At 37.2% G+C, this 15,860-nt stretch overlaps 1 protein-coding gene across 1 annotated transcript in view; it reads left to right on the plus strand.

The window, feature by feature from the left end:
* NAALADL2 (N-acetylated alpha-linked acidic dipeptidase like 2) overlaps positions 1-15,860 on the plus strand; it is a 222,386-nt gene that overhangs the window by 57,380 nt on the left and 149,146 nt on the right. Inside the window, exon 3 of the mRNA XM_062499175.1 lies at positions 3,076-3,195. Coding sequence (XP_062355159.1) covers positions 3,076-3,195 — 120 coding nt within the window. The remainder of the gene's footprint in view (positions 1-3,075; positions 3,196-15,860) is intronic.

Here is a 15,860-nt window from a genome sequence, read left to right on the forward strand (position 1 = left end):
CAGCTCCTGAGTGGATTATTAAGAAGGTAGAAGGTCTGGATTCAATAGGATTCTTCACTGTTATTTTGAGGTTGTATTTTTTCAATATTTTATTTTATATTAGAAGTAAGGTTCCCAATTAGTTGAGCCCCAGTCCACTAAATAAAACCAAAACTGAGCTAGTGTTGATGTAGTGTATTTGATGAGATTTCATTAATACTGCAAACTGTTTTGCTTTTTATTACAAGTTTCACGTAAGTGTTTAGGTGCAGTTAGAGGAAAGGGATAGGAATAATTTGTATAACTGTTTTCATAATTTAGTGTGTACCTATTACTTTCTGGATTGTATTGCCAAAATGTTACAACTTTGCTCTAAACTCTTCCAGTGAGTTATTGACTTCATTTGGCCAGAGATGAGCCGTGTGTAGTTCTTCTCAAGAGAAGATTTAATTCAATTTTTGTTTGTCATTTTAGCTGGAGTTGGAGGTGATACAAGCTGTGCAGACCTCTGGGTGCTAGGCTATACGTGCTTTTTCCAGAATGTGATAACCTTTGAGCTTTGACATATCTGTATTTTTTGTGGAAGATGTTTAATGGAAGCCCACAAAACTCTACTAGATTACACCGAGCTGCTCCTCCATTATGCAATTTCTTACACGTGCTCTCAATATATGAATGTACTTAGAAGCTTTGGCATTTGAGCTAACTTTTACAATTTGAAGCAAAGCACATGGCTTGCAGAGTGTTTGGGGCAGCAGGGAGTCAACTTCTGTTTTCCACATAATTAAAAAACGAGCTGTGCTTTTGCAGGGCCTCCTGTTCTGCCTCTCTCTTGTTGAGCACGCGTTGCCTGGCTAAGACCAGTGAGCTGCTCTTGAAGATGCAGTTTGCATCCATAAATTAACTAAGAACACGCAAGGGCAGTTGCTAAACGCATTAATAATTGTGCAAACATGTAGTTTTGTTGTTTACAGAGCAGTGGATAGCACCCTGGAGAAGCAGCCAGCCAAAGGGATGTGCGGAGAAGCAGCACATGAATGTAGATGGGCAGGGAGCTCATTTCCACACAGGCATCCTGGAGAAGCAAATAGCCTGACACTTCATTTTCTTACATATTTGTGTATTGATTCTGCCTCAGGAAAAGTCTGTGTGCTTTCTCTCATACAAACAATGGCAGCCCTGATTTCTGCTTTGGAGGATAGGTACGATTGGGTGCTTAGGAATTAGATAGAGGTATCCCTAGAAATGAACCTCCCATATAACCTCTCAAGCCATAAGATTTCTGAGACACTAGTAATTATTATATCTAATGACACATGTGTAGGTAAAAATTAAAATAAAGATGACAGCTACAGAAGGAAGTCAAAATGTTAGGAATTTAAGCAGCAGCCTGGTAAATACCCTTTCCATATCTGAGGTTGATTCTTTAAAACTGAAGGCATGAGATTAGGTAAAACATAAAATACCTTTCCCTTGCATGAAATCTTCACTTGATTTTATCCTATTGTCAAATACTGTGGCCATACAGGAAAAAAAATATATTGGCTAAATAGTTTTCTAGTTCTTTAGATATCAAACTCCCATGTATTGCAGAAGAAACCCTGTGAAGTGTGAGCTTTCCTGTTCTACATTTCATTATTTGGAGTTAAATCTGATGTTTACCTCTTCAGAAGTTTCTTACAACTTTGGCTGGCCTTTCCACATAGTTAGTTTGTACAGCGCTGATGACATATTACAGACTTGGAAACTTGTCTGAGGAATTCAGGAGAATTTAATTAGACAGCCTTGGCAAAGTTTTTGTATGATTTCAACTTGAATGTTGAGATGCAAACTCACACATATACAGTTTTTTAAGGGTAAATACTTTCCTAAAATACCCATGTTCAGGAATGTACTAAAATTTCACACATCCTACACATCCAGAACAACTGTTGCTAGAATTCAAACAGCTTGTGTAGGGATACCCAAAATCAGAACTGTTGCCTTTGGCAATGAATCCATACTTAAGTTACAAAACTGAACTGAAAGAGAAAACTTTTCCATCTTGTACTACTCCTCTTATTTTAATTTTAAATACTGATATAATATTCTTGTGTCTTCTTGTACTTGTGTTTTATGTGAGCACTGTGTTGGGATTTAGAGGTTGCAGAATGTCCTCAATGATGTCCTGAGAGCTTAATAACATTCTGAAATAGTAATGTACAAGACTGATTATCCTCTCACTTTGTTTTTGCCAGAATTTATTGCTATGAATGTGTGAGAAAAAATGTCCTTGATCATTCTTAAATTACATATTTTAAAAAAATACTTGAAAACCTTGAAACTGATCTTGAAATATTTTTCCATTACTGTCAGTGCTTGACATTTAATAATAACTTAGAACTTGTACTATATTTTCTTGCAGAGTCCTAACTGAAGAGCTGAAGATCATCATGTTCTAAACACTTTTAGATCTATGTGACTGTCAATAAATTGAAAAATATGTATTAATATAAAATTATATATGTCAGAGCATAGTCTGTTGTCACTGTAGTTATCTGAGTACAGTGCTTGAATAACTGATGGATTAAAAGAAAATACTTTGGTAGTTAGGCGAGACTGCTCAGGAGTCATGTGAGACCACATGGTAAAACTCTGTATTCGAGGAGTTTCTGTTATCTTTGTATTTTCAGAAGTGAGCAGTATAATCACTCATTTCCTGAAATACTTTACAAGACTCTGAATATATTTAAGGAAATAAACAAAAGTGAATTAGTTTCCCTTATTCAGTTTTAAATAAATTCCTATAGCTAATGAAGGGCAATTCTCATCTGAATCTGCACCTCCTACAACCACTGGGGAAAAAATGGGAGGGGGTAGTTTATCATAGCTGATGAATTGTTAACTAAAGCAGCAAAAAAAAAAAAAAAAAAAAAAAAAAATCTGTCAGACTGAACTTTGCTATTACAGATATTGCTGAGTAGAAGCTGTGGTAAGGCAATTGCAGGACTCTGCTCAGGTGCTTGTGCTTATGCAAACAACTTCGTTTCTGTGCAAGGAGCACCCTCAGTGAGGTGTGCTTGTGGCTGTAGCCTGAATTTTGTGTCCTCTTTGCAGGCAGAGCTTGTTGATGTCCAGTATGGGACCATGGAAGACCTGATCCGGATTCGAGCCTTCACAAATGTGACCAAAAAAATTGCACTTTTGAAGCTGGGACAATCACCTTTGCTTTATAAGGTTAGTTGCACATCAGCCAAATTATTCATTTGGAGGTTTTGTTTGTTTGTTTGTTTGTTTCAGTTTCAAAATACAAAAACAAAGAGTTTCCCGTTTTTCCCCAGTAAGTCAGGACTTACTGACATTGACATTCTTCCTCAATACTCACTACTGTCACTCTACAGTGCCTTTTATGTGTTAGAGTTGTTTATTTTGCTGCTTATCTTGCAGTGCCCCAGTACTCTGCTGTATTTTCTCTAGGTGTACTAGAAGCGTTTTGACAAACAAAGAAATCACTGAAAGAAATAATAAAGCAGAAGGGATTGTGTCTGGGGAGAGTGTACATGGGTGCCTGTGTATCCATCTTCTCCAACTCCAGCTCTGAGACAGCACAGAGCCGGAGCTCACTAATCACCTTCTGCACTATACCTAATAGAAACAACGTATAAACCACATTTATACTCCAAAAGTCCAGCAACTGCCTTCTGTTGCAAACATCTTGTAAACAAAAATGCTGGTTTGACTTTCAGAAAATACAGAAAGTATAGTAGCTCAGTAAGTACTTAAACAATTTGTTCCCAATTCACAAAAGCAATTATAAAAGAGCAGTGACTCCAGATCTTTTAATTAAGTAAATCGGGACCTGCTCTGTTGGCCATAGAAAGCACAGCCAGGACTTCAACACAGATTCAGAAAATAACCACTTAATGTTTTTTCTATAGGAGTAAGATTTGTCTCAATAAAAATGCCATTTTCAACTGAGTAGCTTTAGCTGTTTATTTAAATTATTTAGATGCAATTTAATTATGCCCATGAAAGGTCAGTTGTCGTTGCTGGGACTCAGTTGTTGCCCACCATTTCCAGCAATAGATCAGGTCCTGCATTTCACTGCTGACAAAGCCAATGAAACAGCAATCAGGGCTCATAAAGCAGGGATTTGATACAGATGTAAAGTTTGCTGTAACAGCACTGTCTGTGAGATGGAGTTTTTACCAATTTGTGTTCCTGTGAACACTCTCTGTGTCTGAATTACCAAAGTGAGCAGCCTGAAGGAGAAGGGAAAACCAGGAGGTGCTGAGGACAGGGAACATCTCAGGAGCTTTTTGTGTGGGTTGGCTGTAGCCTGGTGCCAAACGTGTGCTGCTTAATGGCTGAGGTGCATTGCCTACACTTCTGGTGCTCCAGAAGAATCAGTTCTGCACATTCAGAGTCTGTTATACAGCACAAACCACAGTGTGGTGTGAGCAGGAGACTGACTTTGTGCTCAGGGTCAGAGGTAAATTTAAAACCACCCAAACCTACTTTTCATGTTCTCCTCACACAGGCAGAAGGTTTTCCCTTTAACGTGAGGCTGTAAACTATCCTCCTCTAGAATATCATTTGTGTCTTTTTTGGGAGTGAAGTAATTGTAAGCTTTGCTTTGCTTGTAACTATCAGAAGAGGTGCAGAAAGATTATCAGAAGTACATTCTCCTTTCCTAAGGAATATGTGATGTGAAATACTGCCTTAAACTGCAAGTCCTGCTGGTTTAAAAGGGCCCAGTATCTCTCTGCTGAATCCACTCTTGTATCTTTTTTCTCCCCTAATGTTTATGTTTCTGTACTTACTGAGTCTCACATTACAGTTTCAGCAGATATTTCCCTCTCCCTATATTTTCCTTATCTCTGCCTTCCATGTGCTTGGTTTTACATCGCATTAAAACAGAGCACTAGTTCATAAGAGAGCTGTGGCTATATATACATAAATACTTAGTGGGTTTCTTTCTACTTTTTGTATTTAACTGGTATTTTTCATGTGTTAATTTCCTGTAATTTTTCATTATTATTACTTTATTTTATGCAAGTATCTCACTCTGGATTTGAGTATTATTATTATTATTATTATTATAGACCCTGCACTGAGGTTCCATCTTCGTAACAGTATCTAATTATGTCTCTGTTTTTCAGTTGTATCTCTGTTGCACAGTTATGCTTTTTTGTCTTTCTCTCTTTGCTGCTGTTTATCATGTGATTTTTTTTTTCTATTTTCCTCTTTTGTGTATTTCATTTGCCTTTAAAAAAAAAAAAAATTGGATTGTTCTTTCTCTCTATACTGAGTCATTTGGAAAAAACCTGAAAGAAATAATAAGCTACTGCTGGCAGAAAAAAAAAAAAAATCACCATGAAAACTGAACAACATTTCTTTTGTCTTTACATCATATTATTAAGAGAAAGGATGTGCTGGTAGAAAAGAGCTTCATGTTCAAGGGGCTAATTTGCAGAAATAAGTCCAAGTGATGGAAATTTGAATATTTGGAAAAATAGTTCTATAAATGACAGTAGTTTTGCAGTACAGATTTACTTTACAGAGATTAGATAAGGAACAAAATTGTGGGAGGATTAAGGCTGAACATAATTTGGAGCTTCTGCTTTCAGTCTTTCAGATTGTGCCCATCTCTCATGTCTTTAGACACTGGACACACCAGTTCAGAGCTTGGAGTAATTTCAAATGGGAATGTACAGGGAATCTTGAGTCTGCAGAAAAGCCTGAAGTTAATGTGCTGTTAAAATATTCAGTTTAGTCTTAAACATGAGTAATTCTGATTAAATTTTGTAAGGTTCATAAATTTAAGCTGCTTTGTGAGAACAAGATTTGCAGAAATCTGACCTGGAGTTATTTTTGTAATTGGATATGATTTTCAGATTTCACTGGGAGTGTTGTATTTCTGTTCCACTGGGTCAGAACGTGGTTTCTGGTCAGGGTGAGAGGGGCAGCAGCCATGGCAGTGAGCACCTGTCCAGAGCCACAGAGACACATCCTAGTCCCTTTAGCTGGACCTTTTCAAACAAAGAATGTGTTACCTCAGCCACACCATAAATTACAGCTGTAAGGAGAAAGGATGTGCATGCTAACTTTATAGCTGGGTATCAACAAGAGATCTGGGGGGAAAAAAACCCAAAACAAAGTAACAAACCAAGTAGTTTACATTGCGGTGATTAAAAAAATAATAATAAAAAAGTTGTATGTATTTTATATATCTATATATCTATCTATATCTGTATATCTATTTCTACATACCTATGTATCTATATCTATCTATCTATATCAGAGTGGAACAGGGGTTTGAGAAGGGGGTTTTACCATTGTTAGAGCACTAAGATCAGTTAGTGAGCAACACTCTATTATAATATTAATACAAAACATGGGGGAAAGGAATAGTAGAAACACTTCAAGGAGCAAGTAGGAGTATTGCAAAGGCAGAATCCTTTTCAAATGCAGCTGAAAGGTTCAGGAATTTACTACACCCAGCACCTGGAGTGGCAGTTTCCTACAGCAAGGCAGACTGAGGCAGTGGACTGAGCTGTGGGGCACTGGGGAGCACTCATGTGACAGGGAACTTGGCATAACCAAGTCCTTTTGGTCTCATTAGCCAGAAAAATTCACAGTGCTGGAAAACTGATGGAAAAAAATTCAAACTGTTTCGACAACTCCTCAAGGGAATCTTGTGACTAGTCTGAGACACTTGTAAGATCTGGATTGTTTCTGAAAAAGAGGGGGCTGGATTAAGGAAGGAGAAAAATTTTTCTTAAGCAGGGAGCTGAAATGAGAGAAATGTAGAAGAGAAGTGAGGCACAACTTCTGGAGGGAATTGCCATAGAAAGAACACTGGTTTTCTCACACTTAGAGATTGAAAGTGACTGTCTCCTGGTGTCAGAGAGAAGGAAAATTTGTGTTTTGGTGGAACTCGGGTTATTGGGGTCACTGGTGAAATTGAGCAGCCAGTCCCAGGAGGTCAAAGCAGACTCATGTCCTTGAACCAGGAAGATCTGTACATGTGGCTGGTGAAAGATGTTTACCAAGTTCACCAGTGATTAAGCAAATCGCTCATGTGGTGTAGAGCACCTTCTTGGCAAAGAGCACCTTGAGTTGCCCACTGTGTTTTCAGACAACATATTCTAATAGTATGAAACGTGTGGTGGCAGAAAGATTGGCATAAGCACCTTGCCAGCACCCAGCTCCTGTGCCCTGGAGCACATCGGAGTGTGTGCCACTGCTCCACTGCTCTGAGCACTTTAAAGAAGCCAGAGGAGGCTTTTTCAGGGAAAAATGCACAGTGGTTTCAATATCCAGCCTTTGGAAATGTCATTAACAGATTCTTTCTTGAAAAATGTTGTGTGTCTTGATCATGATTTAATCTTTAGGGGTTGCAGTTTGTGAAAAAGCCATAATTTTTGTCCTAAATTAACTTTTAATAGAGTAACAAAAGCCCTGAAGGCCAAACCACTTCATCTTTAAAATGTTCACATATTAACATTTTTTCCACATCCATTAAATGAAGATGTTGTTCTACGGTGTAAATATCTATATTTATTTTAATAATTTACTGTCTTCATAAATATTCATAAAATTGCTTTTTAACTGTCATAAAGTTTAGGAATGTGGAGGCTTGGATGCTTATGCAGAGGTTATTGGCAGGCCCTGACAGATAAGGGTTTGCTAAATGGAAAATATTAAAGATTCCCAGAATAAAGCTAATTTGCAAAAAGGCTTCAATTTAATAACTGTGTTAATTTTAAATAAGTTTACTCTGGAAAAAGTAATTTCACTTTTCTACAATGTCTGCATTGTTTATTTCCTTCCCTCTGGTATTTTTATGACTAGCACATACAATTGTGAAGATGATAGTTTACATTGTAAATCTCTGTTTAATGAGGACCCTCCCCTTCCTTCCATCCCTTCCTCTCTCCCTAGAGAAACACAAATATATGTGTGTTTGTTTATATACATATATACAGCGTGTGCATATAAATATATAAATAAAAACCTTGTTAAAAACCAAACATTTTTAAGGGAGCATAAACACTTGATATGCATTTCATTATTAAGGACACTGGGGTTTTTGGTTGGGGTTTTTTGTGGCCTTTTTTGAACAGTAGAATTTTTTCCAAGGCTTCTAAAGTCTTTATATGCACACATTTCCCCATATGAGTGCTATGGGACTTTTAATGATACTATATTCCGTCCTAAAGCCCTTCTTGAAAAGTCAAGCCACAGATATAGGCAGTATAAATAAAAATTATAGAAACATGTAAAACTCTACCTGGGGATCTGGATCTGAAGGGATTATCTAATAACATGCACTGGAATAGCATCCTGTTTTTCAGTTTTTCTCTAATTTACCATCCTCTTAAAATCTCATCTCAATTCCCCAAATCCTGGGAGTTTCTCTTGATAGTCCTAACTGAATTCAGGTTGCTTGATTCAAATTGTTGGCGCAGACTTTGCTAATTAGCCAAATTATATTTGTACAGGGTATGCTAGTTCTTGTTGTGTTTTGGAGGAAGCACTAGTTGCTCTGTGGTCCTTTTCCCTTAGCCTTTGGCTCCCCTGAATTTATCAGAAATTCTCTCCTTTGAGTTAGTTGCTTTTATTCTTTATACTTTCTCTCTTCCCCCAAAGACTAGATTTAGTGTACTCATGTTCTTAACCTTCCCCTTCCTCAAACAGCCTCTTTAATCTGTCAGATATCACACAGTCTAAGGAATAGACGTTTTTGCATTTCTTCTCTATTTCTACGTAAACAAACTCTACCTCAGCTGTCAAAAAAACTGCACAATAGTCTGTACCAAGAAGGTGTTTATGTAATTGAGGTTTCACACTCATCAGTTCTGTGCTTTGAATGATTCTTTCAGTCATCTGTTTTTCTCTTCGTGATTTTTGATTCATGGAATAATGCATAAGCTGTTTTGTTCTTTAGTGAATACTGAGAAATTTTATGTTTGTTTCCAATTGGCCTTCCTTCATCAGAAAGAGAGACATTTGAGAGATTGGCAGGCACAGTTCTCAGTTATATTCCTCCTGCTCTGACTGATAATAGTGCTTTCTTGTTCCTTTTGAACAGAAGGAACAAACCATAACAGCTAGCTAGAGAAGCCTGGAGACACCCTGCCTCCATATCATAAATCTGATCTGGGTTGGGTGGGCTAAGAAATGTGCCCCAGCCCACTGAGGAAATGCTCCAGAGTTAACAAACCAAGTATCTCTGGGCAGATTTGTTAACTAATGCTTCATCCTGAAGTCATATTTTAATTCTTTATTCATAAACTTAGTTTAAATATAGCTGGGGAAAAATAAAGAAAATTGAAACTACCAATCGTGATACATTTTCCCCTCAGTGTAAGGTACTGTGGGAAAGAAAATCAAGAAGTCCTACTGACTGGAGAAATCTAGATCTGCTGACTAAAAAAACAGTCAAACAGAAAGTCACAAACAGTGTTTTTGTATTCCTGGTTGGAACCAAGTCACACTGAGCTCCTGTGTTCAGTTCCTAGAAGGCTGTTAGTATCCAGAATAATTTTTAGCTGAGCATGTCAATTTTCCTCTAACTTTATCCAGCATTTGAAGGATGATATACTGTGACCTGTGCCACCTAAAAGTGAAACATTGCCAGTGCTGTTATAAATCCAATCTGAATCTGTCCACATGAGTATGAAATAGTTGACAAAAATTTGCTCTCTTATCCCCTTAGTCAAGTGCACTGCAGTAAATTAAAGGGGGAATTCTCACTCTACTTTTTACAGGATAAATGGGAAAAAGTAATTTGCTCTTGTAAGCAGTAAAAGGAATATAAGGGGTGGGATAGGAGAAAAGCAATTGATGTCTGCAAGGAAGCATAATTATAGCACAACTTGTCAATATTTTCAAGTAATTAACATTTTGGTTGCATCAGTAAAAGAACTTCTGGTTATTAATCACTTCCGTTTTGCTTACAAACCCCTGGATTTGATTGCATGGAAGGAGGGATGTGCTATTAGTAGAGTAAACGAGGGGAAATGTAAGTTAATGACCAAAAGTAGGTATTGATTATTCTTCGTTTCTGATGCCACACAATTTTCCCTGTATGTTTTGACAAGGCACTGCTGGTTTGCAGACTCACTTGTGTTCCCAGCTGTCGTTCCTGTTGTCTTTTCTATATTGATACAGAAATTTCTGAAGTCCTACTGGTGAATCAAACACTGAATTCTTCCCAGTTTGACTCGGCGCATAGTGCTGTTCTCTTCAGTACCCTTAAACACTTATATTTCTCTTGGGGAAGCGATTCTAAATATCCATATACTCAATTGGCTGTTCAGTTGCACATTTGCTGCATGTATTGAATGTATCCTTTGTAAAATTAGTCCAGCTCCCATAATGGATTGCTGTTTCCTGAGGGGAAAGGTTGACCAGTGCTCTGGGAGGTCTCCTGCTTTTAGTGCAATAAAATTGAGTGAGGCGTTAAGTGACTTCCATTCAAACATGGGCAATGGCTGACTCATAAAGAATTCATTGTGGGGTCCTGTGAAGCCCTTGTCTGATTTTAGAGGTGTGAAACTCAAGCATAATTTTCTATTTTATCAAGCCCTTAAAAAGTGAGTAGTAAATGCAGTCACCTGATTTACTGTGTGAGTGGTATGTCCTGATAAATGGTGCAAAGTCAAGTGAAATGGATTTGCTGTGAGTCAGCTGAAGCAGAGCTGAGCCAAGGTACCCATGGCCTCAGTTTGTATCCTAGAACCACACATGATCAGCTACTTGTGTTCAGGGCAGTGAGAAACACCACTTTGTCTTTCCTTCAGAAAATCAAAACCTTCTTAATTTGCTCTTCCTGCAGATGCACTGGTCAAATTTCTGCTAGTGTTGTTTTGTTGCTTGTGTAGGGAGTTATTTTTTTCCTGCCCAAGCTGTGAATTGAGCAGGTCTTATGCATTAGTCAAGCTTGAATTTCACAAAAGGGCCATTGACAGACAAATTATCTGGGCCTTTTCCCAGCTCATGTGTTTCCAGCACATTTCAACAACAGCTGAGAAAGCAGGAAAATAAAATGGAAGATCCAGGACTTTGAGTAGGGTTGATGGGTGAATATAAAAAAAAAAAAATCTCATCCTGCCAGAACAGATCTACCTGACTTTTGGTTCTTTCAAAGTGTCAGCCACTGGACTGGGTGAAGCAATGCAAGAAATTTTCAGAACTGCCCCCTCCAACAGCTCTGCAGCATGGTACATCCTGCTAATATTTTATATTTTCTGGAATAGTGATCGTAGGAAAAGGTCATCTTTTTCATCAAGTGTTGTGTAAGTTTTGCCCTCATTCTGTAGTGGGTTTGACTTCGTATGGCATGTTCTAAAGTAGCTGCTAGTCTATTATTCTATGAAGAAGTTATGATTCTTCTCTGACATTTTATGCTCTTTTAAGTCTTTTCTTCTCATTTCAGAATGCTTCATAATAATCAGTTTACTTAAAAATTGTGAACTGAGAAGCTGGGTTGAGAGGAGTCAAGTCACTATTCTTGAATAAAGTATTTATATAAAACATTATTTAAGAGGTTATAGAAGTAAAGAGTTATATTCCTAGAATCAGGATTTTATTTGATAAACCAGGATGTCACAGATTGCTCAACTGAAGGATGATTTTCATTCCTTGTGGCTCTTGAGGATATAGAGCCAGATCCAGAGCTTGGTTTGATTTTTGCATTGGTTCTGTGTGGCTTTAGAGACTCAGCCCTGAAAGTTGGTTCACAAAATCAGCACTTGTGATTTCTGCATGAAAATCAGAATTCTGCCTTTTCAAATACACCTGTAATTTGCCACATGATCAAAGCTTCCAAGTGGGAACATGGACTTGCCGGATGTTGAAATCTAAACTTTTCATTTGCATCCACAGAACCAGAGGTTTATATTTTACATTCTATAATCAACCTATGGAAAGTTTTTATTATTTTCCCTGGGATTACTTGAATTGCTCCTTTCAAATTGTCTGTAGCTGGGTTTTGTGGAGCATAGATGGTTGAAATACATAACTGCATGTCTTCCCTGGAGAAGGGAGGAGGTGGTGTTTAGCATTATATATTTTTTTTTAATTTTCTTTTTGCCTACATAATGCCATGGAACGCCAAAGTCAAACTTTCACTCTTAGCCATTTGGGCCTCTTGATGCCTGTGTATGAATTTGAAAAGAAAAACACCAAGTCCATCATTACAAATATAATTGGCACCCTCTTTGCAAGTACAGCAATAACCACTTGGAATATTTTGTTTTGATTGCCAAAACATTAAACTAACCTTCTGTGCAGAAGGCAATTCTTCCACAGTGAACATATTTTCACTTAACAGGAGAAGATTGTGCATTTCAATATGAGAACTCAGGCATTTTAATTTCCTCTTTAGGGCTCAGTGAATAATTCACGAACAACATGTGCAACAAAGTTAGACTTATGTTGTTTTCTCTTGATCTAGGCCTAACAAAATGGCAGCTTCTTTTTTTTGTTATCCTGCTACATTCTCATGTTTTTAAGTGAGTCTGGTTTTTGTATTTGGCCTCTGTTTTTTTTTTTTTTTTTTTGGTGCTTTTTTGTTTATTTTTAGTATTGAACATACTCTTCTGAGAGCAATTTTCCATATTTAGAGTTGTGCTCATTCCAGGTAATTGACTATTTTGTTGGTTTGTTGTTGTTGTTTTGTTTTTTTCCTAAGCATTGATTGGGATGCTTCTTGATATATATATAGTCAATCAGACTTATTGCAAATAGAAAGATTATTGAACTTCCTTATGGTCATTGGGGAAAAAAAAAAAATCACATCATCACAGTCACTGTAACCTTAAGGTAAAAATTTGGGGCGACTTTCCTTGATGGACTTAAGGTGCTGTATAATAACTAGAGCAATTTTTCATTATTTGTTTCAAATTTCACATCACTTGTACACTTCAGATTTCTCTAAAAATCCAGCTCTTCATCAGGTAAAGCACCCATAACCAAACAAACCCAATCTCTCACAAAGCTGCCCAGGAAAGCCTTGTAATTGTAAATAATCACAGAATGTGCATGGGCATTTTGTGAAAGCTGGAGGAGTGCCTGCTATTTATGATTTTATGTTATTTATTTTTTCTGTTATTTATGTTTTCCCGCTGTCAGTTATTATGCAGACACAAGAATTCTTAGCACACAGCCTCAGAGGTGACCTTGAGGTGACCTAGAGAGACCTCCCTTTCAATAAGATGGAAGCATATATTTCACTTCTGAGTCAATCTTGGTTTTCCCTGGAGTGGGAATTGACTATATTGCCTCTTATATCAGTATACACTTATATGTGATGGCTTTATGTTATAAAATGTCCACTGGGGAACTGACATGACAACTCATTTCAGTCTGGCCTCCACTGTAATCTCAGAGGAAAAATGATAACATTTAATCCACTTAACCACCTGGGCATGTCCCATTCCTGCTCCTCAGAGAGTATAAGGAAAAAAGGCAGGCCCAAATCTGCTAGTTCAGGCCATTCTTGGATTACAGGATGAGGAAATCTCTATGAGACATTAGAATTAATTAGTCTGGAGCATCTTTATAGGAATTACTGTCCCTTACTGTAAGGTGCTGCAATGTTCCCTAAAAAGGAGATACAAGGAAGGCATTTGGAATGCATTAGGAGAGCTGGGATCTGGCCTCCTCTTCCTGCCTAGAACAGTCCCATTCCAAGCAGAATGTGTTTTTACCTTGGTTTGAAGTACCTCTGATGAGTCCAAGTTCATTATTTGCACTGTGCTTCACACTTGACATTACTGGGAGTATCTTTAAAAGTGATGTTTGCTCTGTTCAGCAAAGTGGGGTTGGAAGTGTGATACAGCGTGTGATAAAAGTGCAGAACTTTTCTGTACAGAATATGTAATTAAAATCTTGTTCCTTTTCAGTGTAATGTTATTCATTAAAAAACAGCTAGTTAGGAAAGGTTAAGATATTAGTATTTTAAAAAATGTATGTGAAACTATCATATGCACAAATCTATTTTGCTGTGATATTTGTTACATACAGTAGAATCTGTTTGCAAATGGCTTTTGTTTCCATATGTGCTTTTTCTGAAAAACTTGAACTCTTTGGAAGTGCAAAATGAATCTTACAAAAAAAAAATGCAATATTTTTAATGAATTCTTAATTTAAATGATAATTCATTCATTTATATTATTTGCAAGTATACGTGACCCGATGAACTTTGAGCACACGGTACAGATTCACTGAAAGTTGCAAGGAGACAATCTGACATTGTCACTCAATGTGCTTTATTTTCTTTGAAGGTGAAGTCATTTCAAGGCATACAGGAATTTCAGAAAATAAGATTTGTTTCTGACCTGCTAACGCTGCAGGATTGTTCAGTATTTGATGATAGCAGTGGTAACAGGGGGAGAGTAGCTTAAATTGCCTATTTCTTCCTTTTTCTGTTCACCAGCAAACAGAATAAAACTACAGGTATGTTATTTAATTTCAAGAAAAACCAAAGTTTTCATATCCAAATTAGTGTGATTGTTAATCTGACAGATTTTGTTCTCAGTAAAGAGATGAGCTTGATGCTGTGAGGTTTCCAGAAGAATATAGAAAAACACCACTTTATGTTAAAGCACATTAAAACTCACTTTCTTTAATAGAAAAGCCATACTTGAATGTGTTGCACATAACGTTTTGCAGAACAATTCCCCTTCAGCAAAAGTAGCCATGGCTGGTGTTTGATCAGGTAAAACTCTGCCGTGACAATCGGGTCACGACCATCACATGGCACCTTTATTGTTGAAATCCTGTCACCATGAACTGTCATGGTGAGGTGCACACACAGTGTCTCATCCAGATTGATCAGCTGCTTAGTCTGTCAAGAAGGTCTTATTGAACAGAAAAATCTCTCCTCCTCTCTTTCACTGTGAGAACATCATGTAGAAATGTCCTCTGTCAGCCTGACATCCTTCCTTGGCATGGCTTGTCCTTAAGGGAAGATGATGCGTTGAAAAGCAACTGGGAAGTAATGGTTTTTTCCCCGGATATCCCTTTTCTGGAAAAGGCAATCGTAGGTGTCTTGACTCCCTGTGGTGGAGGATATGTCTGGAGCAATTTAATTATAATCATGACTCTTCTGTGAAATAGGGTCTGTCAGTTCTGAGTCTGTTTATCTCTGCAATAGCTTTTGGCGATTAGGTCCTCTATGTAGATACTTAAAACATTTCTTGATATAGAATTTGACACTGGAAAGCAGGTATATAAAACCCTGCTAGTGCTTTACCATTTATTATGAGGTGGGGAATAAAGGAAAGGTACACAAAATATTCCAGCTTCAGCCTAAATCTGAACAGCCCAGAGTAACTGATGCAATTCTGAAGGTACCATCTGCATGCTTAATATTAATCTTCACTCATTAAGGGTATTAGAAAGACTTTTTTTTTTCTTTTTTTTTTCTTGATCTCAAGATTAATAGACAGTATAATGAATTCTTAACAAATCTATGCTCCTTAAAACACACCTAAACAAATTTTAAGCTTTTATTCCTGAATTAAGCTAGTTGGTATCTCATGGTCAAGGTGTGTTGTATAATGATTTATTTAGCATCTGAAGATGTTTGTAAATGTTAGGGGGAAAATATGTCTTTAACATTACTATAATCTTGTTCTCTAATTAAACTTGAAGAGGAAAAAATCCCCAACCCAACATAAAACAATGTCCCTCCAAAAGAGTGTTTTCTAGAAAATTTTTGTCATTTTGTTCCAGAAAATATCTTAAATGCTAAGCCTGAAACCTAACATCAATGACTGTGAGATGAAATTAATATAAATATTTCTACAACAGGCTTCAAAGTCTTAAGTAGTTTTCTAATAATCTGAAGTTATCATATTGGGAGTGAAGATTGATCTGTGCCAGAG

Source organism: Cinclus cinclus, chromosome 10 (genome assembly GCF_963662255.1).
Source record: "Cinclus cinclus chromosome 10, bCinCin1.1, whole genome shotgun sequence".
In the NCBI taxonomy this organism is placed as follows: Eukaryota; Metazoa; Chordata; class Aves; order Passeriformes; family Cinclidae; genus Cinclus; species Cinclus cinclus.